Source organism: Equus asinus, chromosome 17 (assembly GCF_041296235.1).
Source record: "Equus asinus isolate D_3611 breed Donkey chromosome 17, EquAss-T2T_v2, whole genome shotgun sequence".
NCBI classification, from domain to species: Eukaryota; Metazoa; Chordata; class Mammalia; order Perissodactyla; family Equidae; genus Equus; species Equus asinus.
The window spans coordinates 40,847,662-40,872,598 of record NC_091806.1 but is presented as its reverse complement, the minus strand read 5'-3'; the positions used below and the strand labels follow the sequence as shown (position 1 = coordinate 40,872,598).

At 53.0% G+C, this 24,937-nt stretch overlaps 4 protein-coding genes across 9 annotated transcripts; 2 read left to right on the top strand and 2 right to left on the bottom strand.

The window, feature by feature from the left end:
* Window positions 1-465: 465 nt before the first annotated feature.
* On the top strand, window positions 466-10,560 carry NXF1 (nuclear RNA export factor 1). The gene is made up of 21 exons (XM_014834320.3): window positions 466-680; window positions 2,198-2,381; window positions 2,604-2,757; window positions 3,340-3,423; window positions 3,532-3,636; window positions 3,757-3,837; window positions 3,946-4,015; window positions 4,149-4,237; window positions 4,364-4,471; window positions 4,633-4,742; window positions 6,558-6,594; window positions 6,905-6,973; window positions 7,054-7,109; window positions 7,239-7,346; window positions 7,463-7,521; window positions 7,637-7,752; window positions 7,873-7,915; window positions 8,523-8,595; window positions 9,090-9,272; window positions 9,740-9,800; window positions 10,213-10,560. Exons 1-21 carry the CDS (start codon window positions 653-655, stop codon window positions 10,249-10,251), a joined length of 1,857 nt encoding a protein of 618 aa, XP_014689806.3. The 5' UTR covers window positions 466-652; the 3' UTR covers window positions 10,252-10,560.
* A 137-nt stretch (window positions 10,561-10,697) lies between these two features.
* TMEM223 (transmembrane protein 223) lies at window positions 10,698-11,916 on the top strand. Its single transcript, XM_070488040.1, has 2 exons — window positions 10,698-11,045; window positions 11,461-11,916. Exons 1-2 carry the CDS (start codon window positions 10,730-10,732, stop codon window positions 11,751-11,753), a joined length of 609 nt encoding a protein of 202 aa, XP_070344141.1. The 5' UTR covers window positions 10,698-10,729; the 3' UTR covers window positions 11,754-11,916.
* A 78-nt stretch (window positions 11,917-11,994) lies between these two features.
* On the bottom strand, window positions 11,995-14,452 carry TMEM179B (transmembrane protein 179B). Of its 3 annotated transcripts, none has more exons than XM_044749834.2 (5): window positions 14,125-14,452; window positions 13,045-13,232; window positions 12,829-12,963; window positions 12,569-12,647; window positions 11,995-12,344 (listed from the first exon to the last, which is right to left on the bottom strand). In XM_044749834.2, the coding sequence occupies exons 1-5, from the start codon at window positions 14,218-14,220 to the stop codon at window positions 12,183-12,185; spliced, it is 660 nt and encodes a 219-aa protein (XP_044605769.2). In that variant the 5' UTR covers window positions 14,221-14,452; the 3' UTR covers window positions 11,995-12,182. The 3 variants fall into 3 exon arrangements, with proteins under 3 accessions (XP_044605769.2, XP_044605768.2, XP_070344140.1); XM_044749833.2 differs by having other exon boundaries at window positions 12,542-12,647; window positions 14,125-14,297; XM_070488039.1 differs by lacking the exon at window positions 12,569-12,647 and having other exon boundaries at window positions 14,125-14,293.
* TAF6L (TATA-box binding protein associated factor 6 like) lies at window positions 14,357-24,737 on the bottom strand. 4 transcript variants are annotated; one of them, XM_044749825.2, is made up of 12 exons: window positions 24,557-24,737; window positions 23,699-23,812; window positions 21,997-22,156; window positions 21,484-21,570; window positions 20,655-20,805; window positions 20,450-20,500; window positions 19,798-19,892; window positions 18,394-18,468; window positions 18,027-18,247; window positions 17,557-17,689; window positions 15,257-15,385; window positions 14,357-15,127 (listed from the first exon to the last, which is right to left on the bottom strand). In XM_044749825.2, exons 2-12 carry the CDS (start codon window positions 23,758-23,760, stop codon window positions 14,357-14,359), a joined length of 1,935 nt encoding a protein of 644 aa, XP_044605760.1. In that variant the 5' UTR covers window positions 23,761-23,812; window positions 24,557-24,737. The 4 variants fall into 4 exon arrangements, with proteins under 4 accessions (XP_044605760.1, XP_044605761.1, XP_014689799.2 ...); XM_044749826.2 differs by lacking the exon at window positions 24,557-24,737 and adding an exon at window positions 24,133-24,266; XM_014834313.3 differs by lacking the exon at window positions 23,699-23,812 and having other exon boundaries at window positions 24,557-24,736.
* Between the last annotated feature and the right edge of the window lie 200 nt (window positions 24,738-24,937).

Here is a 24,937-nt window from a genome sequence, read left to right as displayed (position 1 = left end):
TGCTATGTGCCAGGCATGCTACTGAGCCAGGCGTTGGAGAAAAAAGCCATGAATTAGTCAAGGTCCCTGCTCTCTTGAGGCTTACGTTCTAGTTTTCTATTTCCTGATAATTCATTTTACAGGCGAGGAAAGGGAGGCATAGGTCCGCAGCTGGCAAACGGTCAAGCTGAGGCTTAAAACACTGGCTGGACCTCGCCAGGGGCTTATGAGCGGTCACTTCCACTCCGAGGCCTGGGTCTCCCGCTCCTCGGAAGCCCTTCGTGTGGCCTCTTCCCGGTTCCTCTAGGAGTCCTGGGCTTCAGCTGCCCGTTCTCTGGTCCAGCGCTAACCCTGGAAGGACTAGCATAGCGACGAACGATGAAAGAAGGCGGCGAGGCACGGGGGCCCTGCGGGGCTCAGGTCCTGGGCGGGGCGAGCGCGGCCGGGCCCCGCCCCCCGCTCGGCTGCTCGCCGAGTGCGCACGCGCAGAGGGCCGCAGTCCCTTCCGGCGGTACCGCCTACCGCCCGGGACGTCGGCTGCGCGCGACGTATTCGGCTGGATAAATGCGGTGGTGCCGGGCGTAGGAGCGCTTCGGCCCGGAGCGCTTGGGCTTTCGGACGTTTGGTGGCGTCGCGGGCCGCGCCTGAGCTCGCCCGTGTGTCTCGCTGTACCATGGCGGACGAGGGGAAGTCATACAACGGTCAGTGCCAGCCTCCGGGCCAGGGAGCGGGCGATCTGGGGCCCGAGTGGGTGGCGCCAGCCTAGGCCGCAGCCTCGGGGCTTGAGGCCGCGAGGGGCCCGGCGTCCGCGGTGAGTGGCGGCGGCGCGGGCTGGGGCGAGGCAGCCCGGGGGCCCGACTGGACTCGAGGGCGGGCGCCCGACTTGTTGACTCCGAATCCTGACGTTTGGAGGACCTGGGTCTCGGAGCGGGGGGTCTCGGTGGTGGGGGGACGAGATTCCTTTGAACTTTGGTTGGTGCCTGTCAATTCAGTTTGGCGTCCAGACTCTTCCTTTAATGTGCGTCAGTTCCTTCCTTGCTCATGGGCTGCCCGTGCCCTATTTTCTACGGCGTCCAGTCGGTCTTGCCCCACCTCCCCTGCGACTTTGGCTTTGGCTTAATATATTAGATCTACACACCAACTCGATGTGCTAGACCAAATACACACAGGGTTTTAGTCCTGAGTAGTGGTTAGGAGCACATGACAGCCAAGGTTTCACTCCTCAGTTGGCTACGACAAGCTTGAGTGAGTTACTCAGGCCTCATTTTCCACCCCCTTAATGAAGGTAGAAACAGTACTTATCTCCTAAGTTTGTGTCCGTGTGTGTGTTAAAATGGCATCATTCCTATCAAGTGCTTGGAGCATAGTACCTGCTGGAGAAAGTTCTCAGTGAACGTTAGCTGCGCCTTCTATTCATTTATTCTTTCTTTCTAGGGTAATTTCTTCAGGTTTATTGCAGAGTACTAGGCATTAGGCAGACCTTTTTCGGGAGTCATGGATTTTTTTTTAAGAAGCCATTGCTACACACCAGGATTCAGAGGATCATGTTCCTGGAGAGCATTCAAGGACCCTCAGTTAAGCACCCTACCTGGTTGCCGCTAGAGCCTGAGTCTAGGTGTTGTCTCCTGAGTTAAAAAGCATTTCTGGCCAAGGAAATGAAGAGCTCACTCTCAAAACTTCAGAGTGGCAGTTTGAGAACAAGACTTTTAAAGAAACCCTTAAATTGGTCATATTTGTACCTGACGTTTGTACTGTATAGGCAAGAGAAGGATGGTTTACTGAAAGCTGACATAGTCATTGTGGTTGATTGGTTTTAGGAGATGTGAGAAAGTTCACCATCCACATTTTGATCGGGGTTAAGTAGATTTGGGAGGCTAAGAGAAAGTAGATTTTAGGTGACTTTCAGGGTGTCTGAGTTGTATCCAGTTACGCTTTTGCGTCACTCACACTTCCACATTCTACTTTTCTTTTCTGTAGTTCTAGATTCTGCTTCATTTTTCAAAAGCCGTACACAGTTTTCCAATAATTTTTCCCTGATGCTGCCATCTCATGGAGAGGGTTCTTTCTCTGGACAAGCAGAGGAGTTTGCATGGAGGTGGCCTCTATTGTTAGTGTATATCTCATCCTACAGTGCAGGGTGCTGGATACTGTGATTAGCACACCAGAGTAGCTGGACTAGTGATGTATTTTCTGATTTGTGTTCTGTTTCCAACCCCAGAGCACGATGACCGCGTTAGTTTCCCTCAAAGAAGAAAGAAAGGCCGGGGTCCTTTCCGGTGGAAGTCTAGTGAGGGGAACCGTAGGTCTGGAAGAGGAGGTTCTGGCATTCGGTCTTCCCGCCTTGAGGACGATGACAGAGATGTGGCAATGAGTGATGCCCAGGATGTTCCCCGAGTAAGATAGTAAGTGACCAGTTGATCTGGTTTGAATTTAGTGACTCATTTGTTTATACACCAGCCTGCTTACTCTCCATGTCATTTCTCTTCCCACCTGGAAGACTGAGAAATGCCAGGACCGGCTTAATGGTTGAACAGTCTTAGTTGTAGTCCTGGTAACAGTCTAGGAAGGTCTTTGAGAAGACATTCTTAATGTCTGTGGACGTTTTATTCTCTTCTTTCCCACAGCAACCCCTATGCTGCCCGACCCAACCGTCGGGGTGATGGTTGGCATGATCGCGACCGAATTCATATTACTGTGCGGAGAGACAGACCTCCTCAAGAAAGAGGAGGGGCTGGCACCAGCCAGGATGGGACGGCAAAGAACTGGTTTAAGATTACAGTGAGTATCTTAGAAGATAGATGGTGGAGGGGAGATAAGAGGCCGGGCTCAGAGGGAAGGTGGTTTACTTTTCACTCCACAAGAATCAGTCTTTTCAGCTATTCACTCCACAATCAAGGATCTATCCTTTCTCCTAAGAATCAGTGTCTTAGAACACCTATGAGCAGGTGCAGAGAAGGAGTAGAAGAGGACAGGCAGGAGGGGCAGGATGGGGAAGCCATCTGAAGGGAAGCATGGTAACTGTGTTGGGAAGGGAAGAATTCCTCTGATGTCTCCATTTGACCAAGCCAAGTGTGGGGGTTGGGGCCCCTTAAGTTCTCTGAGGAGCAGACAAGGTATAAATAATATCTTGGAACTGTTTAGAATAAACAATATCAGATGGTTTGATTCTTTTGAGGAATAATAAGTCTAAATGAAGAGAAAGGAGGTTAAGGAATCCATGTCTGGCTTAAGTAGAAAACCTTCAACTGGTCCTTTCCTTAGAAGATCTTTGAAAGCTTGGTAGAAGGTACAGGTGAGCACTGGATTGGCCCTGCTGGTCGGCCTTAGTTACATTTGTTCCCTTCTCTTTCTCTCGTCTAGATTCCTTATGGCAGAAAATATGACAAGGCGTGGCTCCTAAGTGTGATTCAGAGCAAGTGCAGTGTCCCTTTCACCCCTGTTGAGGTAAGATAAGGCCTGAGTGGCTGCCTAGGCACCAGGGAAGGCAGAGGGGCCAGCTAGACCAGGGGCTCCGGGCTCTAAGTCTAATGCTCTTGTTTCCTTTCCTTGCAGTTTCACTATGAAAACACGCGGGCCCAGTTTTTCGTTGAGGATGCCAGTACCGCCTCTGCATTGAAGGCTGTCAACTATAAGATTTTGGATCAGGAGAACCGAAGGGTGTGTGTGAAGGGCCTGGCTTGGCAGGGCTGGGGATTGGTGCTCAGGGCACAGACTGGTCTCGGGCCTTGGGCTTGGGCTTCCCTAGAGTTCACTGTGTGCTTTGTGTCTGCCCTGCAGATATCTATCATCATCAACGCCTCTGTTCCGCCCCATTCTGTGCAGAATGAGCTGAAACCAGAACAAGTAGAGCAGCTAAAGGTGAGGCAAGCTCAAGTAACGTGTATTTCCACCCCAGTCCCACCACTTCTCTCTCCCAACCCCACACACAACCCTAGGGACCACTGAACCCTTTTTCTTCCTCTGTAGCTGATCATGAGCAAACGATACGATGGCTCCCAACAAGCACTTGACCTCAAAGGCCTCCGTTCAGACCCAGGTATGGCTGACAGCAGTAATTCTCAGACAGTTGGGGCCCCAGGGGCATCTGTCAGGCAGGGAAAGTTGGAGAGTGGTCTGGTGCTAACTCTAGCCTGGGCAAGCCCTCTCAGACTTCCCTTTCCTTCCTAAAGATTTGGTGGCCCAGAACATTGATGTTGTCTTGAATCGTAAAAGCTGTATGGTGGCTACCCTGCGAATCATTGAAGAGAACATCCCCGAGGTGAGGCCTTTGTCCGGGTATTAGTTGGGAGGAAACAGGGTGGGATAGATTGGATGGGGTTGGGAGGCAGCTTTGTCTCTGATCTCCTTGCTGGTGGTACTTCCTCTAAACTTTTTCTCCCCACAGCTGTTGTCCCTGAACTTGAGCAACAATAAGCTATACAGGTTGGATGACCTGTCCAGCATTGTGCAGAAAGCGCCCAACCTAAAGATCCTAAACCTCTCTGGAAATGAGGTGAGACTTGAGAGCCCACTTATGTGTTGAATGGGGTGGGCAAAGGGTGGAGAGGGCTTGGGAGGGGATTGAAGACATGAGGGTAGGGGTTAAGGGTATGGGGATCTAGCTGGCTCTCTTTACCAAGGCGTCTTCTTGTCTTTTCTCCCCCTCCTTTGCAGTTGAAGTCTGAGAGGGAGTTGGACAAGGTAAAAGGCCTGAAGCTAGAAGAGCTGTGGCTTGACGGAAACCCCCTGTGTGACACCTTCCGAGACCAGTCCACTTATATCAGGTCAGTTGTAGCCTCTGTCTCCCCTCCTGGGGACCTTCACCCCCTGGGAGGCTGAGGTAATGCACCCTGACCAGTGGCCGTTGCAGGAGATGTGCAGCCCTGAGCTGGAACCACCTATCCTTTGGGAGGATCACGTGCTCTTCCCTTTTGTCTGTCCGTGTCTCTCCCAGCTTTGCCCTGAGTTCTCCTTTCCTTCCTTCTCACCTGACCTTGCTGGTTCTGTGGCTTTTCTGCTTCGTTCCTGAACACAGCCTTTTCTAGAACCTCCCTACCCTACTGTTCCAGGAAGGGCATCTCCCCAGGACCAGGGGGTATCTTATATGTGCCCCATGTGTGGAGTTGCCTTGGGCCAAGAGCCTGGTATCCCTGGGCTGAGAAAGCCCTCCCTCTCTGGGAATTCCTGCTGATGGGCCTTCCCTCCTTTGTCTTGTGATGGGCCCTCTTGCCCTTTTGCCAAGAGGGACGATTTTCTCAAGATCCACTTGCCTAAGGCTGTTGCCTGGACTTTCCAGCCCATGCTGAGGTTGAGGCCTCCTGGGGGCTGGTGCCATGCAGTCTGTCTCTCTTGCCCAGTGCTGTGCACTGGGCCCTCCCTGGAGAAGAACCCTGGGTTCCCCAAGACATGTGACCAGAGCCGGGGCCCCGCCAGCAGGCGAGGGAATCCCAAGGCAGGTGCTGGGCGTGGAGGCCATGGGGGCAAAGGCTACCAAGGAGACAGAGAATTGACCCTCTCGGAGGGCACTGCCCCTTGCTCACTCGCACACCTCACATCACCCTGCTTGGCCCCGGAGGATGGCTGGTTAGCCAGAGACGGGTAAGATTCCTCGGGGAAGGAACAACCTAAGACAGGCACAGTCGCAGAGGGGCCATCAGGAGAGAACTTGGGGGCCAACAGAGGTGGGGCAAAGACCCTCACCCCCCCAACTTTGCAGGGGCCTGAACCCTCAGCCCTTCCGAGGGAGGTCTCCTGCCCCCATGGCTGCTTCGCTTTCCCACGCCCAGCCCAGATCGGGACCCAGGTAGCCGACAGAGACCTGGCCAACAGCATCTGCTCTCTTGCCGCAACAAGAATTCATTTCCATTTCTACCTTGGACCAGTGGGAAAGGGGCAGCGGAAGGAAAGGGCTATGTCAGGTGCCTTCTTCCCTCTTTTCTCCCTCTTTTTTCTGAACGCCTCCTCGCCTCATATTTCTTCCACTTTTTCTCTGCTTTCTCTTTCCTTTTTCTCTCTGCTCCCCTGTATCGCCCCCCCAATCTCTCCCTTGCCTCTGCTCCTTCCTGCCTTTTCTTTCTTTCCCTTCTCCTCTTCCTTCCCTCTCTGATTCCTTTGCCTTGCTTTTCCTGAGTCCCACCTTGCTCATCTCCCTGCCCCAACATCCTGTGCCATCCCTGTGGTGTGTTCTGGTCTTGGCCACAGCCAGACCTGGCAGAACTGATGGATACCTGTTGAGGCAGCGGAGCCCCTGGGCTCCCACCCCATTCCCTCCTCCCGGGGCTGCACAGGTGAGTAGGTAGAAGGTAAGGGGGGCAGGGAGGGAAGGAGGTCCTGGGCTTCAGGCCTGGGCTGGAAGCGCTGCTCCTGTGGCGCTCGGGTCAGGCAGAGAGGAGAGAGTCAGCCTTCAAGGCAGTCATTTTTGGGTGCCCCGGGTGAGGTGGGGAGTGGGGCCATTTTTCCCGGAGCTCAGAGGCTGGGAAGGAGTGAGAGGATGAGCAGGATGGGCTGGGCTGTCCCTCGGGTGTTGTATTTGCTCCTAGAGCAGCCCAGGAGGCACGGTGGCTCTGAAGCATCACTCACTTCTGTCCCGTTCTTGACAGCGCCATTCGTGAACGATTTCCCAAATTACTACGTCTGGTAAGTCCATAACTTTTTTCATTCTCTTCTGGTGAGCATGGCGTCTCCCACCCCCAAGATCTTGCCTCACACGTGTTCGTATGACCACTAGTTTGGGGACATGGAGGCCTTTGAGAATCTGACAAATGCTATAATCCTTCTTTCCAGAAAAATGCCTGTAGACACAATTGCATCTTTCAGAATTCCTGGACCTTTGCCAGGAATCTTTTACACTTGATCTCAGACCCCTCACTCCTAATTCTCCCATCTAATTATTCATTTAGCCTTTTTTCTCTGGTTTACACTGTCACCTTTCACTTCCTTACTGCAGGATGGCCATGAGTTACCCCCGCCAATTGCCTTTGATGTTGAAGCCCCCACGATGTTACCACCCTGCAAGGTGAGAAGCGGGGCCAGAGTTAGAACTTGTGTTGGGAGGAGGCTGTGGGTTACATGGTCCTAATATCTGTTTGATTCCAGGGAAGCTATTTTGGAACAGAGACCCTGAAAAATCTGGTCCTGCACTTCTTGCAGCAGTAAGTATTGTAGGGCCCCTGAGGCTGGGGAGAGGTGGGTTAGTCCCAGCACGACTCATTCTTGAGAGCTCTTGGGTCCCTTTGTGGATCCAGACCATGGAGCTCAGACCTTTTCTGTTGTCCCCACAGGTACTATGCAATTTATGACTCTGGAGACCGGCAGCGGCTCCTGGATGCCTATCATGATGGAGCCTGCTGCTCCCTGAGCATTCCTTTCATCCCCCAGAACCCTGCCCGGTGAGTCTCACATCCCAGAGCCTGCCCAGGACCAGAGTTTCTCGGCAAATGCAGGCCAGCACCTGCTGGCATCCACACTGCTCTGACCACTGCCTCCTTTCCTCCTGTTCCCTCAGAAGCAACTTGGCCGAGTATTTCAAGGACAGCAGGAATGTGAAGAAGCTTAAAGACCCTAGTAAGTGTGTGACGTGAGCAAAACAGGCTGGAAGAAGGGGATGAGAAGGAATCAGTCGTAGGGGTCAAGGGTCTGCGGCAGCCCCTAACCTTGGGTTCTCCTTCACCTACTACAGCCCTGCGGTTCCGGCTGCTGAAACACACACGTCTCAACGTTGTTGCCTTCCTCAATGAGTTGCCCAAAACTCAGCATGACGTCAATTCTTTCGTGGTAGACATAAGCGCTCAGACAGTAAGCACGCACTTCTTCACTGACAAAGGCCTGGAAGTGGGGAAGGGGCGGTTAAGAGACAAGGGAGGCTCAGGGTCTGACTGGGAGCCTACATGGTAACTGGTGCTGCTTCTCTTTCAGAGCACGTTGCTGTGTTTTTCTGTCAATGGGGTCTTCAAGGAAGGTGAGACTCTTTGGAGCCCTCAGTTTGCAGAGTGGTCCCTCCCCCAGCTAGAGTCTTCCTCAGCTACACTCTCAGTTACCTTCTCTTCCCTCTATTTCCCTGACCACTTCCTCCCGTTCTGCCCCCAAGCCACCTTCATTTGGCCTACCCTCTCTACATGGATTTCCTGTCTGGGACATAGGAAAAGCCTGAGTGCTAGGACACAGACTTTGGAGTCAGACAGGTCTGAGCTGCCACCCCAACCTTGGTCTTTTGTGTCTATGGGCAATTTACATTATCTCTGAGCCTCAGATTCTGTATTTGTAGAAGGGGGTTAATAAGAGCTGTCTCATAGTGGTGCTATGGAGAGTAAATGAAGCGACTTATACAGTGCTTGGCACAGGATATGGCACACACATGGTCTATCAGTGGGGTGCTGGCGGTTAATTATCTTTGTCCTCCCTGACTCTGACACTCCTCCCACCCCTGCACCCCTGTACAGATATAATCACCCCTGTCTGGCCCACTTAGGGTTCCTTGTATCAGATCAGACCGTGATCTGAGCAGCAGATTGTAAACAGAAAGCATGAGCAACCCTAAGGGGTCATTGCCCTTGTTATCGCTGCAGTGGATGGAAAGTCTCGGGATTCTTTGCGAGCCTTCACCCGGACGTTCGTTGCTGTTCCTGCCAGCAATTCAGGGTAAGTGTTTGGCTTACCACATGGGGTCCCAGTCCCAATCCATGGCCAGCACTCTAGGAATTTGGGGTCGGGGGAGGTGGAGTCAGTCTTCAGAGTATTTTCAGCATTTTAGAAAGGCAAGGCAATCAGAGGGGCAGGCTCACATAGTAGCTAAGAGCTTGGCTCTGGAGTCAGACTGTCTGGGTTTTCATCCTGGCCCCACCACTTCTAGCTAAGGGCAAGTTTCCCCATCTGAAAACTGATATAACACTATTCATTTCCTCAGTCTGTTGTGAAGATAAACGGGGGCTAAGAACTGTCCATAACTTGGGGGAGAATGTATAATTCTAGTGTGTTTGGTAGGTACCCCCATACCTGGAGTCCACAGGAAACGGGGTAGATGATAAAAGGTGATAGCTAAGAGCGGGAGGGGGACTTGGTGGGTATTGAAAGAATCTGTGTGTCAAGTATGAGGTCTGTCTGTCCAGCTGTCTAAGGTGCTTTTTGTCCCCAAGGCTGTGCATCGTAAACGACGAGCTGTTTGTGCGGAATGCCAGCCCCGACGAGATCCAAAGAGCCTTTGCCATGCCCGCACCCACACCTTCCTCCAGCCCAGTGCCCACCCTCTCCCCAGAGCAGCAGGAAATGCTGCAGGCATTCTCGACCCAGTCTGGCATGAACCTCGAGTGGTCCCAGAAGTGAGTGCTGGGCATGTGTAGGAATAGGGGTAAACTGAGGTAGGGCTGGTAGTGAATGATGAGTGCTCCTGAAATCTTAAAAGCCAAAACTCTTTTTATTGCTTAAATAAAAAGGATTGTCCATAAAAAAATTTGTACTATGCATAAATTAGCATAACAAAATTTAAAGGCAAAATGAAATCCCTTTTTATATATTGTTCTGCAACTTTGATTACTTATCCCATAAATGTTTTTCCCTATTTGTATAAAAATTACCTTGGTTTTCTTGATAACTATTTAATATTTGTAATCAGTAGACCATTGATAGACAGTTGGATGTTTTTACTTGTATAAATAGTGCAAGAGTATATACAGTTGTTGGCAAACTCTGGTGAGTGTTTCTACAGAATGGATTTTGAAGTGGCATTTAGTGGCCGGGATGAGTGCATGTTGGCTCTAATGGGACTGCCTGTCTTCCTCCACTCCAGGTGCCTTCAGGACAACAACTGGGACTACACCAGATCTGCCCAGGCCTTCACTCATCTCAAGGTGAGGTTTAGGAATACAGTGGCAGAAAGACGGGGATCTGTGGGACTTCAAGAGGGTCAAATAGAGATAGCCCTTATGGCCTAGTGGTTAAAGTTCAGCATGTTTCACTCCCGCGGCTGGGGTTGGGTTCCTGGGTGTGGAGCCACATCTCCCGTCTGTCAGTAGCCCACGCGGTAGCAGCGGCTCACATAGAACTAGAGGGATTTACAACTAGAATATACAACTATGTACTGGCACTTTGGGGAGGGAAAAAAAAGGAAAATTGGCAACAGATGTTAGCTCAGGGTCACTCTTTCCCTGCCAAAGACAGAAAAACGAGGGTCAAGTAAGATGGGGGGATGGGGTCAGGGGGTGGGATGGGTGCGTGGGGTGTAGGCTGCTTGGCTCCACTGACCTTACCTTTTTCTCCAAGGCCAAGGGCGAGATCCCAGAAGTGGCGTTCATGAAGTGATCCGGAGTCATGCCCCAGAAGAAGCCCCCTGTAAATAGCCCTTGGATATTGATGTCTCCTTGTCATGGTTGTCACCTCCTCCTCTCCGGCCCCGAGGCCACCCCGTGACTGTGACTGAGGAGGGAGGGCTGCTGGCTCCGTCTCTTCACCTGCGTTCTGGAAGACTTCTGGAAGATTGAGCCTCACTGGTGCCAGGAAGCCAAAGCTTACTTTGTAGAACTGACACTAAACTACTCGAAGGACCTAGGTGCTTTGTGTACTTAACCCCGGAATCCTCCCCACTTTTTAAGATAAAAGAGTGATATTGTATTTTGTGTCGTGCGTAATGGATTGTTTAGCCTGGCCCCTTCCCTAGGCCGCCCAGCGCTCTCGGCGGGGGCAGGCGCCGGGGTCCCCTCCCAGCCCCGGGCGGAGGGGCTCCGAGGGGGCGGGGCCCGCCGGCAGGAAGTCCCGCCCCGGAAGCGGCGCCGCGCGGGCCATGGCGGTGCCTGGGCGGCGGTATTCTGTGCGGCTGCTCGTCGCGCTGCGGGCCCTGCCCGAGCGCCGGCTCCTGCAGGATACGGCCCCGTCGCGGGACGTGCTGCTCTTCGAGCACGAGCGGGGCCGCTTCTTCGCCGTTCTCGGGCTGTTCTGCGCGGGCCAGGGCGTCTTCTGGGCCTCCCTGGCCGTGGCAGCCTTGGCCCGGCCCCCGGTCCCGGCACGGCCCCCGGACGCGGAGCTCCCAGCCCGCGGCCGCTCGGACGTGCGCTCCACGCTCTGGCGCTACGGCCTGGCTGTCGGCTGCGGCGCCATCGGTAAGGCGCGGGCTGGCTTCCCGCCGCGGGAACGTGGGAGGCTGGGCACGACCCTCCCGGATGAGGAGGAGGGGTGGGCAGGCCGCCCCCACAGGAGCGCGGCACCCTGGAGTGGGAAGTCCCCCTCTTCCATCCCCACCCCCCTGTGCCAGGCCCTCAGACAGGCTTAGGCTGAGGTCCTCTCACTCTGCTACCTTAAGCAAGTCACTTAAGCTCTGGACTCGTTTTCTCGTGTTTGAAATGGGCATGGACATCTATTAACGGTTGTTGAGAGAAATGACTGCCACAAGATTCTGGGGTATAAGAGGAGCTCAATAAATGTTACTATCGTCACAATTTTTTATTTAGGGCACTGGAAAGGTTGCTGCTTCTCTACAGTGAAAATCCCTCACCCCGATCTTTGCTCTTCCTGCAGGTACCCTGGTACTTGGTGCTGGTCTTCTCTTTTCCCTCCGCTCCGTCCGTTCAGTGATGCTCCGGGCTGGAGGGAAGCAGGTGACCCTCACCACTCATGCCCCCTTTGGCTTGGGGGCCCATTTCACCGTTCCCTTGAACCAGGTATCCTGCATGGCCCACCGGGGTGAAGTCCCTGCCATGTTGCCTCTGAAAGTCAAAGGCCGGCGCTTCTACTTCCTTTTGGACAAAGCTGGACATTTCCCCAACACCAAACTCTTTGACAACACTGTAGGTGCCTACCGTAGTTTGTGAAGAAACCACCTTGAGTCACTTACTCCTCCCAGAGGGGAATAAAAACTGAACCTTAGGGATGGGGTGACAGCCAGCATCACACAAGTGGCCCTAGATTCATTAACGGCAAATAAAAGGGCAGCCATCCCAAGTGCAGGTACCTGACAGTACCTTTAAGTTTTGATCCATGTCTGTTTAGCCTTCACTCCTCCTCCCATCCACCTACCTACAGTGCTTTAACACCAAGATCTCGGTACCACGATGAAGGAAGAAAGTAATATATTTTGGTACAAAAACAGCTGTAGGAAGAGAGGTGGAGGGGGCCTGTCATCATGTTTCCCTCGTGGAGGGAAAACAGGCTCCCAGCATAAACAGGGCCGTGTGGGGGCAAGAGGATCGCAGACACTTGGGTGCAGAGTCTTTAGCTGCAGAAGCACTCTGGTTAACTCTTCAGGAACGGGAGAGGCGTGGCCCAACGAGAGCATCTGTCTCAGAGCTCCACTCAGGGTCCCCCCTCTCCAGAGGCCGGTATGGGGTAGCTTCCGACTTACACTGCGCGACCTGGAGCACCAAGACCACACACCAAAATGCCAGATTCACCCAAGAAGAGGTCTGTGGGAGACAGGAACAGAAGTGTGAGGAGTGGGGCCATCTCAAATCCAATTCCACCCACATACCACTCGGACTGCTGTCAGGCTGACAAGCCCTGTAGCTCCTCAGCCTCTCACTGGTGAGCCAAGCTCAGAGTACATGGGTGAGCTCCCTTATGCTTATGATGCTTATGCGAATCTGTATCCCTGGATCTCTACCCAGTCTTTCATATCCCAGGACCTCACTTCAGCATTGTGTAGGTTGGAGTAAAACTGAAGAGCGGTTCCAGAGGGAGTCCAAGGAATTTTCTGGGCTTCAGAGCAGCTGTGAGGTCAAAGAGACAGTTGTGAGAAAGGGCAGGGAGGGGGAATATAGCTGAAACACCCCCGTGCCCAGGTGCCCTTTGAGATGAGAAGAACTAACGGGGATAAAAAGGGCATTACAGGATCCTCTTTGCAGAGGGATGGAGTCGGCCCTGGCCAGGTGTCCCTCCCTCTCCCATTACCTATTTGTTACGTTCAGGGAGATGATGGATTTGCAGAGAGAACTGGTGCCAAATCGAAGGATACAGGCAGACACTAAGACCAGGAAGATGGCTATAGCTGAGACAGCCAGTGCGATGCGGAGCCCTACCGGCCCTCTATGAGGAAGGAGAGGAGACTTGTGGTTAAGACGGGACTCCTCCCACCTCAGCCCCTGGCCCTCAGAGCGGGGCAGTCACCTGTGGGAGTCCTCGATGCAGTTGCTGTAGACCCAGAAGAGCAGAAGCAGGAGACAGTAGAGGGCCAGGAGACCAGAGGCCCCAGCTACAAAGTAGCAGAGGGATGGGGCCGAGGGTCGGGATAAGGCCAGGGAGGAGCCATTCTTGGTGGCCACACCGTATAGGGGACAGCTGCCGCTGAAGGAGGCCTGTGAAGAGAAGCTGCTGAATCCTAGACTTCAATTAACGCCTCTGGATGCAGGCTTGTGGCAGGTGTTAAGGATAACCTAGGCCAGGGCCATCCCAGGAAGTTATTTGTGCACTGTCAGTTCCTGTTTCTGGGCTAGTAGATTGACGGAGAGGGCCTGCTGCAGAAATCAAACCTGCTGTGCCCAAGAGGATCAGGAAATGGGTGGTGGTTATAAAATACAATGAGCTTCAGAGATGCCTCACAAGTTCTGGTCTCCTCTGTGCAGAAATCCTAGATAAAACCAGAACTTGTAACCTTCAACAACTATCATCTCCAGTGTTTTCTAATCTGTAAAACAGGCATAAGAGCGTCTACTTCATAGGGATTAAGTACGCCTATTTATTAAAAAGACTGCGTGGCTGGGGCAAACACTCATTATTGGCTTCTGGTTTACATAAGCGTTTCCTACGTCGCTGTTTTGTCACTGTGTTGCAATCATATAGTAGCTTGATCATCTTCACTACACTATGCTTTATGTCTTGGCGTAGCACAGCACAACAGTGTCTGATTTCGAGGAGGAAGACAGGCCTGGGCCGACTTCTGTTTCAGAACCAGGGGGAGCCACCAGGCCAGGCTGTGTCTGGCACCGTAAGGCACACCTGAGGACTCCTCCCTTTGGCGAGGGGATGACTTCCAAGTATCACCTGGGCGGACGGAGCCACAGAGCGCGATTAGCGCCGATGCACCTCGGCCGCAGACCGGGCCTCACCCGGCCCATCGGCTCCGAGGAGCAGGGCGCCGGGACCCGGCGAGCCGGGAAAGCAGTGGTCTCTCCGTGTCAGGATCGGCTGCCCCCCGCCTACCCGCTCGCCCCGGCCCGCCCCCGCGGCGGCCCCGCCCCGCAGCCGCACCTGGGTCCGGGTCAGCGCCGCGGCCGCCACGGCCCCGCACAGGAAGGCGGCCGCGAAGAGCGCGAGCTCGAAGCGCTGCAGCCAGGGCAGCGCCATGGCGCCCTCGCCCCTAGGAAGCGCCGCCGCCGCGGGAACCAACCGCCCAGACCCCGCCTCCTCCGGCGCGACGGACGAGCGCGGAGACGTCACTTCCGGGCGCAGGTTTATTCACAGGGGCGGGGCCGGCACCGCCTCAGAGCGGCAGGTACAGGGAGTAGTCCGAGAGCGCCCAGCGGCGGGCCGGGCGGCCGGTGCGGCCGATCATGGGCAGCTTCTGCACGTAGCGGGAGGCGGGGCTGGGCCCGTACGGCGCGGGGAAGGCGGTCTGGAAGAGGCGCCCGCGGCACCGCCTCCCGGCCTGCCGTCCCGCGATGATGAAACGGAAGTGGGGGGCGCCGCGCGGGGCGAAACGGCTCTTCTGGAAGACGTCGCGGGTGCCGGCGCCGGGGCCCTGCTGCCGGGGCGCCCCCCGCGCCCGGTGCACGCGCGGCAGCGGCCTGCTCTCGAAGGCGGCGGGCGCAGAGGCCGACGGGGCGCCGCCGCCCCGGGGGCTCTCGTCGCCCTGCGGGCTGACCATGGCGCTGGCCGTCAGCTGCGGCATCTTCCGCACCGAGTCCGGGGCGGCCGCCGGCTCCTTCTTGTCCCCGGGCGGCCGCGGGGCCGTGGGGGCGGGCTGACCTGTGCCGAAGCGGGTGGCCAGGCTGTCACCGAAGAAGGCATAGAGCTCCCGGTAGATGTCCCGCAAGGTCACTGAAGGGGAAGGATGCTCCGGCCCCGCGCCTCCTGGCGGCAGCGGGAGGCCAGACCCAAAGCCTGGCTCTGCGCTGCCCCCGGAGGGAGACTCCTGCAGGAGAAGGCTGTCCCAAGGCAAGTCGTCCGAGCGCCGGCACCCCCTGCCGCCTGGGCCACCCTTGCTGGGCTCTGCTGCCTGCGCCTTCATCTTCAGCAGTCGCTCTACGGCCACCTGTAAGAGCAGACGGACGAGGATAAGAAAGAACTAAGAGGACCCTGGACCCATCAACTATTCCAAAGGAAGCCAGCTGAGCTGCTGAGCTCCCGCAGGGAAGGGAGGCTGGAAGGGGCTGGTACTCACCAGAATGGCTCCATAGACTTTGTGCCCGTCTGCTTTAACCTGGGCATTAGATACTGAGTAATCATCTAGCACAGCTTGCAGATTTGTCCAGTAAGTAGACAGATGTGGGTACAGGACTCGTTCTACTGCCTGGAAGGGAGAGAAGGCATGCAGTAAGCACCTCTTTGTTGCTTACTGCCTCTCAAGTACCCTTTCCCAAGAAAAACTTACTTTTATCTCTGATGCTGGACAGGGCTCAATCGTCATAAATTCCCTGATTGGCATATTCAGCCAACGTTTATGGAACCTACTGTATACCCAAACCTTCACTAAGCACCAGGAATAAAGATTGGGTAGAGAAACAAATCAAGTGACCGCACCATCACTGCCATGTGCCAAGGGCTATGAGGTTATAAGTACGTAATGCCCATTGCTAACAGAAACTGAGTTTGCCCACTGCTACCCTATACAGTCAATAGGCAAGTACTGTCCTCGCTTAGATTAAACTGGGACTCGGTTCAAACCACCTACACAAAAACAACCGATCAGAGAGACCTGGACTCTGACAATATAATTTTTCATCCTGTGACTAATTTGGGGGAAAGAAGTTAAGACTTCACAGAGGAGGTGACATTTGTGATAGGCTTTGATGGATAAGAGTTCTTTAGTTCGTCATCCATAGCCTGAGGATTTGAAAATGTTGACAAAACTGACAAATTCCTAAAGAAATGTATCTTACTGTTGACTCAAGAAGAAATATGAAAGCTTGAATAATTTTGTAACTATGAAAGATTGAAACAGTAGTTAAAAGTCTAACCACAAATAAAACAGTATGCCAAAATTTACAAAGACAGTCCACAGACATTAAAGGAAAAGAGTATCTCAGTTATAAAAACAAATATGAAAAAGAAATTCTCCCTCACTCTGAGGCCAGTATAACCCTGATACCAAAACCATACAAAGACAGTACACGAGAGGAAACTTATGGTTGATTCCACTCATGAACACAGATAAATCCTTAAAAACTTCAGTAAGCCCAACAGTACAAAAAAATAGTATATATAAACAGTATACATAAATTAGCATATATAAAACTATATAAAAATGCATTATATTCCAATAAAAGTTTTGGATTTTTTTCAAAGGCCATTCAAATGTCTAGAAATGTAAAGATAGTTTACTATTAGAAAATTTATATATTCAATTTATCACATTAACAGATAAAAGCAGAAAAACCTTAGGATCAAGTCAAAAGATACAGAAAAAGCATTTGATAAAAGTTCAACATAAACTAATAAAACTAAGAACATAAGTAATTTTCTTAATTTGAGAAAGGTTATCTATAAACCCAGGAAGTAAACATCAGCCTAATGGAAAAGGTTATTAGCACTTCTTTTAAAATTAAAATGAAGTAAGGATGCCTATTATCATCATATGTAAAATGGTATTAGTGGTCCTAGCAATAAAATAATACAAAGAAAAGAATAGCAAGAATCTATGTATAAAGTTAATAAAGTATGTGTAGGTTCTTTTCAAGAAAAATTATGAAAGGATCCTGAAAGACAGTGAAAGATCTAAAAAAATGAAGAGAGATGACATGTTCGTGGACAAGGAGACAATATCATTAACAATGTCAATGTAATTCCAATAAAAATCTCAACAGCAGCAAACAGAATTTACTCTGGGTAGGCAAGAGGCGTTCAGCAGAAAAACCCATTCATATAACCTGTCACATTAACAGAACCAAAGTGCATAATCATTTGATCATCTCTACAGATGCTAAAAAGATATTTGACAAAGCTCAATATCTATTCATGTTTAAAATACTCAATACAAGAGAAATTGAGACACAGGTCCTTAACAGGATAAAATAGAACAGGCAAGAATTTTTTTTTTTTTTTTTGAGGAAGACTGGCCCTGAGCTAACATCCATGCCCATCTTCCTCTCCTTTATATGTGGGACACCTACCACAACACGGTGTGCCAAACGGTGCCATGTTCGCACCCTGGATCTGAACCGGTGAACCCCGGGCCGCCAAAGTGGAACGTGTGCACTTAACCGCTGCGCCACCGGGCCAGCCCCAGAACAGGCAAGAATTTGTGAAATGGGGATATATTAATATTTGCGGTGAAGGACTTTTGAAAGGATATTTATATACAGAAAGTCAGGCTATCACTGAGCCTGGCCGAAGGCAAGAATTTAACACATGGCAGCAGCAAGCAGATACCATTTTTAAGATAAAAGAGACACAAATACTATTTTTCTAAATACAAATGGCAGCTCTTATGGCTCTGTCTGTGAGCAGGGCCAGGGTCCTCACCTTCCAGCCAAGGGCGTGCAGCCCCACCACGGCCCCGTAGTGAGAGCAGAGAGGCCGCACAGGGTCTGCCAAGACCTTCTGCAGGGAGAGCAGGATCTGCTGATAGAGGCCACTTACAAGGTCCCCATGGGTCCTGTGGGAGCAACATTCAGTCAGAGGCACAGCACTGCCCAACTGGACTCAAGTTGCAGCACAAAGAGAAAACAGTCCTGGTATGACGCACTGGGGAAAGTGACGAGGTGGTTAGGGCAGAGTGGCCTGGGACCAGAGGGCAGAAGGACCAAACCCTTGGTGTACTTGTCATCCATTTGTAGCCCCCAGTGTGCCACAGCACAACAACTGGGAAGCTCTGAGGAAAGGAGCTCCCCTGGCCTGAAAGCCAGACGTTCCACTCCATCTCCCTACCCCAACCCGCCCACTCAGCCCTGCGGCTAGTCCACCTCCTGTTCAGCGCTAGGCCCGGTGGCTACCAGAAGATGTGGCTGAGCAGGAGAGCAGCGCCATCCCGCAGTGTCCAGTGGTCATTCAGGGGATTGATGGAGGCAGCCAGTGGCTCGAGGACGCAGTAGAGGACACTGCCCACCAGGGAGCGGACATAAGGCCCCAGGCAGAGGTGTGGGTTCCGAACCAGGCTACGTGCCACTTGCAAGAGCCGATGCAGCTGCTCTAGGTCGTGGCTCACAGATTTCACCTGTTGGGAGAAGAGGGCATCTCAGGGGGACATGAGGGTGCAGGCAGGAGCCTGCCGTTCTGATAGGACCTGCCGTGAGCCCTACACACGGCTGGGTCATCTCCTCCCCTCAAAACATTCTTCCCTGCCCCAGCCTGGGCACTTACCCCACTGACCACATAAACAAAGTAAGGCAGGAGTGCTGCAATCTTGGAGTTAGTCTGCAGATCCTGGAGAGCAATCTGAAAAGGAAAGAGCCAAACTGCACTGGACCCAGCAGCCCCAAGTATAAACTGACTTTTTTTGTGTTTTTTGTTTTTTGTGAGGAAGATGGGCCCTGAGCTAACATCTGTGCCAATCTCCCTCTTCTTTATGTGGGATGCCACCACAGCATGGCTTGACAAGCAGTGCTAGGTCCGAGCAGGGGATCCGAACCTGCAAACTCCAGGCCACAAAGGCAGAGCGAGGGAACTTAACCACAGCACCACTGAGCTGGCCCCTAAACTGACAGTTTTTAAAACAGTTTCGCACTTACGTATAAAATTTTAAATGTTCATACTGTTTGATTCAGCAATTACACTTCTATAAATTTAATCTACTATAAATAAATAGTGAGAAATTCACTCACACACATACACATAGCAGTGTCTCTAATATTAAAAAATTGAAAACAAACTAAATGTCCAACATATTTTTAACTGAGAAAAGAAGTTGTTCTAAAACCAGATGTTTAGTATACTACCATCTTGGTTTATATAGAGGAATCATAGTTTATACATAGAAGAAAAAGGGGAGTGGGTGGTTTTACAGGAGACCTTCACTTTTTACTTTGTATATTTTTGTATTACGGCACTTGTATAATAAACATAGGCTGGTATTACTTTTTAAGCAGAAAAAATAGAGTAAGTAAACGAGTAAAACCATCACAGCCCTGAAGCTCCACGACCTGTGCCCTCCACGCTGCTCTGGATAAAGACCCCAAGCTTAGGCACAGTGAAAGCAGACAACAGGCTAGTGAGGAGGGAGCTCAGCTCCCAGGCCCCCGACCTGGCCACAGGCACTGTGCCTGGGGAACAGGAGCCAAGTTTCTAAGGGAGGATGTGTAGTGGTAACATTCCTAATTTTGCAAGGGAAATCCCAGCAGCACCCAGACCGGAGCTGACATGGAGGATGTAAAACCCTCAACCTGCCCTGGTTCCCTCAACTTCCTCTTCCCCTCTCCCTCCCAAGTCCAGGCAAACGAAGGCTGCGATCTGGATGCCCCACTTGGCCCCAGGTCAATAGACACCCCAAAGAGTGGACTCTGGAATTAAGGTGTCGGGAGACTGACCACCCGAGCCCCCTAAAGGGCCCTACTGAGCTGCTCATTCCCTAAGGAACAAGGGTTCTTACTAGAGCAGGAAGGGGAGTCAGTGCTGGGAGAGGCCAGCCTCAGAGCACCCCCCTCCCACCTGGAGAACCCTTCCACCCGCGTCAGTCAGCGTGGAGAGGACAGGAAGTAGGCATCTGAACGAATTTCACGGGCATTTCAAAGTTGGACTTTGTGCCCCATTTCAGGCCCCCTTGCTCACCTTCATCAGCTGTGGGTCATCCCCCAGCACAGCCCGAGTCACTTGCTGGTAGTACTTGAGAAGGTCATCAGTCAGTGAAGACACAGCGCTGGGCACTGTGAGATGATGGGCAGGAGGTGGTCAGGGTGGAAAGCCTGGCCCTCTCCTGGCTTCCCCAGCCTGCTCCCCACAACCACCATCCCCACACCCCTCGCGAGGAGCCCATCGGACAGGACTCTCAGAGCACAGAGCTGCCAACCCCTCTCAGCAGCCTGCTCAGCCCTGACCTGCAGGCTCTCCACACCTCTGTGCTCTGCACGCTGCCTCCCACCCGTCATCTGCCAGGCAGATTTCTGCTCAGTCAGTCCTCAAGCCCCAAGTTCACAAGCCTCAGGCTCTAGGAAGCTCTGCTCAGCAGACTCTGGACGTGAGACACCTTCCCTCAGGGACCCAAGCATGCTGCCCAGACTTCTGTGCTAGCATCCAACACCCAGTATCAGGATTGGTTACAGGTCTGGGCTCCCATCTCCAACTCTGAGCCCTCTGGGCAGGGACCAGTGTCCACTCAGAACAGGGTATCAGTAAATCCTTGTCAGATAAAGACTTAGAGGTGGAGAGGCACCAGCAGGGAGGAAAGTCCAACCAGAGGGCCAATTCCCACACTCCGCCTTACCCGATCCTTGAGGTGCCAGGTTCCCTTTGCCATCTAGGTAGGACACATGAACTAGAACCAGAGCAGAGCGATGGGTCAGTCTGGGGTTTTGCCCCTTGTAGCACCACCCACCCTCTGAGTTAAGCCCCTTCCACCAGCCAGCCCATCACCACTCCTCTGACAACCCAGCTCCTGTCCCCACCCTATGTAGGACCTTGGCAGTCACCTCTCACAGCCGTCTCAGCACAGCCTTTGGGGATGTTGGTGGCCAGGGCCAGCTCCACCAGGTTCACCTCTCGATCCTCAGGGAAGTAGAGCTCACCCTCCCTGGCAGGGCGCAGGGGCAGCACCTCCTGGGATCCGTAACCACACACAGCCTGAGCAAAGAGAGGATCGGAGGGCAGGCTGAATCCAGGGAGGGAAGAGGCACTCTACCAAGGAGGGCAGGGAGCCCACGTTTGAGAGAAGTCCAGAAGTCCTGAGAAAAGCGAGGGAAGCCTGGAACTTCAGAGCCATCGCTGGGAACTTGGCCAGAGCAACCAGTGTTCACTGGGTCAAGGAACAGAATGTGGCTCCTCCTCACAGATCCGTAGGGGCTCTGAGCCCTACCCCCAGGCTGTTGGTCCTCCTCCTCACACTCACCCAACTTTGAAAACACCACTCTCTTCTAAACACGACTTTCTTCCCCCCACCCCCTGCTCCAGAACAACTATGCAGGACATTCTAACACCCCAGTTGTGCTCAGACCCCTCCCTCACCCAGAATGCCCTCTCTGTTCCTCTCTGCTTAGTCTAACCCAAGCCTCCCTTTAAGCCGCCGCTGAAATCCCATCTCTCCAAGAAGACTTCCCTAACCTCCTGGCCCCTGCGGCCTCCTCTCCCTCTTTTCTGAACTCACAGCCCTTGGGGGCTTGGCCCAGCACCTGTCCCGCGGTTGCTGTAAACTTCCCTCGTGTGTGTATTTGGTCTTCATGTCTCACTACATTGCCAGGTCTGAAGCGGGCACAGAGGTGGGCTCATGCCAGCTGAGCCCTCTGCAGCTTGCTCCCCACTCACCTCCACGCTGCTCCACCTCAGGGCCCTGTTGAAATCCTCGACGGTCAGCTTCCGCCGTTTGGTGTGTTTCATGAATTGAGAACTATTCTGGGAGGGGAGGAACAGAGTCAGGAGACAGGGAGCAGGGAGTGGGGGGCCCCCAGTGAAGAGAGGCAGCCTGGGGAGGAGGCAAAAAGGATACCAGACCAGCGGCCAGAAAGCCTGGATTCCAGCTCTGCTCTCATGCAAATACCCCCTCAATGTCATGCTCCCTCTCTGTGCCTCAGTTTCTCACATGCAGAACGTGAATATGAACCTGTCTGGCCTGTCCAGTGGGGCTGCTGGGAGAAGCACGTGGGAAGACGTCCAGGTGGCCAGAAGGGGAGTTCTGGAAAGGGCAGGGACTGCCTGCACTATATTACCTTGAAGCACAGAGTAGACGCCTGACACATACTTGCTGAATAAATCCCTATGGGAGCGGGGGAGTCAAAGGGAGGAACTAGGAGCGTTGCGGGGGGGTTGCTGGGAGTGTACCTGGGTGGCCTCTCTGAGACGATAGCACACATCCTCTGCGAGCAGGGCCGCCACCTCATCGCTCAGCTCCAGGCCCGTGCTCTCTGCCATGAGCCGGACTGACTCCCGAGGGATCTCCACAAACCGCCGCTCTTCTCTCTCTGACATGGCCCCGAGGGAGCTGGGAGTGGGGAGGGAAGCTTTGAAAAGCCGCCCCAGTCTCCCTCAGAGCCCAGGAGGCCCTCTAAACCCAAGCATGCCACTCTTGTTCTGGAATCTCTGAATAAGTCACAAAGGCTCTGAGTGTCCAGATGAGGAAACTGAGGCTCAGAGCAAGAAACGGATTTCAGCTGGGTCAGAGGGCAGATGAAAGTGACGCCTGAGAAACAGTGCCTGGCTTTAGGGTTCACAGCTCTGGGTCCCAGCCCTGCCCTAGCACTTCTGATGTGAATTTCGCCAAGACTTTCATCAGTCTGAGCCCTGACATCCTAAACTGAAAAACAGAGGCAGTAATCCCTGCCTTCCCCAACTCACAGGGTTGCTATGACGATAAAATGCAATGATGTATGAGAAAATCAGTGACTAGAACACTACACAAATGGAAGATGTTACCATCATTAATTATAAACAAAAATGTTACGTCTTCCTTCTAATTCTTGCTACAACCACTATCTACTAAATCCTGATGAAAACACTACTTTTATCCTGACATTCCCTTGCTCAAAAATCTTCAGTACTTCCCCACTGCTTATAAAAGGAAAGTCTAAACTCTCCGGCTTGACATTCTGTGTTTGGTCCCAAATCTCCACAGCCGTGCAAGCTGATCCATCCTCCTAGGAAGACCTGCCCAGTGTCGTCCAGCCTGCCTTGTGCCGCACCACCACCGCTCAGGCTGCTCCGTCTCCCCTTCTGCTCCAGGCCCCCACTCCCTCCTCTCTGCTAAGACAAATCCAGTCTCTCCTTCAAGGTCTTCCTGTCCTATATGCCATCTGGGACTGTCAGACTTTTAGTAATTGGGCTTTTTGCCCATGTGTCTGGTCTTCCTCAGTTTGGCTGCAAGGCCTAAAAGCAGGAACCTGCTCTTCCATTCACAGGATATGGCAAAATACGAACCCAACAAAAGCAGCGGCTGATGACTGACTCCGACAACACACACCGCCATTAGAAGGTAGGCCCACAGGGGTCAAAGCGAGGCATCAGCACCATGGGCAGCAAGCCCAGTTCCATGGTGACTCACCCAGACAGTGCCACCGCTCCTCTCTGGAAGGGCTCACTGGGCCACCAGTGATCTCCAGGTCCCTAATTCAATGGGTACCCTACCTGGCCTCGCAGCAGCATTTCTCCCAATGGCTCCCTATTGCCTTTGGAATAAAGAACAAACCCATACCATGGCTCCAAGGCCCTGCACTTGTGCCTACTTCTGCAACACCTCTTTCCGCTCTCTCGTGTTCTGCACTCCTGGCGGTGGCTGCCTTTCAATTCCTCAAAAACACCTTATTCCAGGATGTTCATAGATTCTGTTTCCTCTAAGCGAAATGCTCTCCTCCTCCACCCCCACTCCCTTTGTCTAGTGAACTCCCAGTCTCTCCTTCAGATTTCAGTTCAAATATCACTTGCTCAGGGAAGTCTTCTTAAACCCCCACAATGTCCCAGTACTTTGCCTTCAGAGCAGTTATCATAGTTTATAATTACATATTCGTGTAACTTTGTTAGCAGCACCTACCTCCCCACTAGATTGTAAGCTCCGTGCTGGCGTGAATCATGCCTGTTTGCCCACCTTTGCATCCCCAGCGTTCCGCACAGTGTCAGCACATAATACGCCCTCAATAAACACTTGCTGGAAAAACCAATAAACAATAGCTACTTTTCTAAGCACACATTATGCCTGAGGCACAGAGCTAAGTGCTTTATATGTCTTATTCCTCATTTTATCCTCATTAACAACGAAATAAGTATTATGTAAGTATCACGTCTATTTCACAGCCAAGGAAATCAAAGGTCAGAAAGGTTAAATGTTAAATGATTTGTCCAAAAACATCCAGCGGGCACTAACTAGGGAGCAGAGTCAAACTCTTGCTCCTAACCACCAGAAGCAGCGGGCTGTGGGGGGAAGAAGGCCTGGATTCCCAGCCCGAACCCTTGGCGTTAGAGACCCACCAAAGGATAATTGTTAAGTTTCCGTTTTCCCGTCTGTAAAATGGGAGGATGAAGTCCTGCCGCGGAAGGCGCGGAGGGAGTTGCCCTATCGTGTGCCCACACGCAGACCCGCACAGCCCGGGCTCTGACCAAGGTCCCCCGCTCCTCAACCTCCTCTCCTCCACATCCTCAGCCACCAGCCACACGCCACACTGGTAAGGAGGCGTGGGAACTGACTTATACGGGCCTCCGTGCTGCGCATCCTCCCACCCAGTCTCGCTCAACCCAGATCCGGGGGCGGGGGGGGTGGAGGAGGTCAGGGGTTACCGAATTGGGTCACGTGGGCAGCGAAGGGGCGGGCCCCCTGCCGAGCGGGCTCCGAGGCCGGTGAGTGCGCAGCCCGCAGCGGGACGGGGAGTCCTTGGCCCTACGAGGGCCTGCTCACCTGGGGGCTCTGGCGCGGCGAAGGCTGCTACCGAGAGGGCGGCGGCGACAGAGGCGACAGTGCCTACTCACCCCGCTCACACTAATTCCCTCTCTCGGCGCCCAGACCCTGCCCTCCACGAGCACAGCGAATCGGAGGGCGCCTTGCGAAGTTCCCGCCCCCGAGGAGGCTTCCCGCCACGGGATTGGCCACTGGGTAGGGGCAGTGAAAGCCCCAAGGCGGCAGGGGTCACGTGACGCCAGACTCGGGCTTCTTAAAGCAGCAGCTCTTGGGAGTTTTGCGAGCAGGTGTGCATGGTTTGGTGTACTTCGCTTTGCTTTTTCAAGAAGGAAAGGGAGAAAGATGATTCCTTTTTTCTTTGCTTTGCTGTGAAAGATTCGT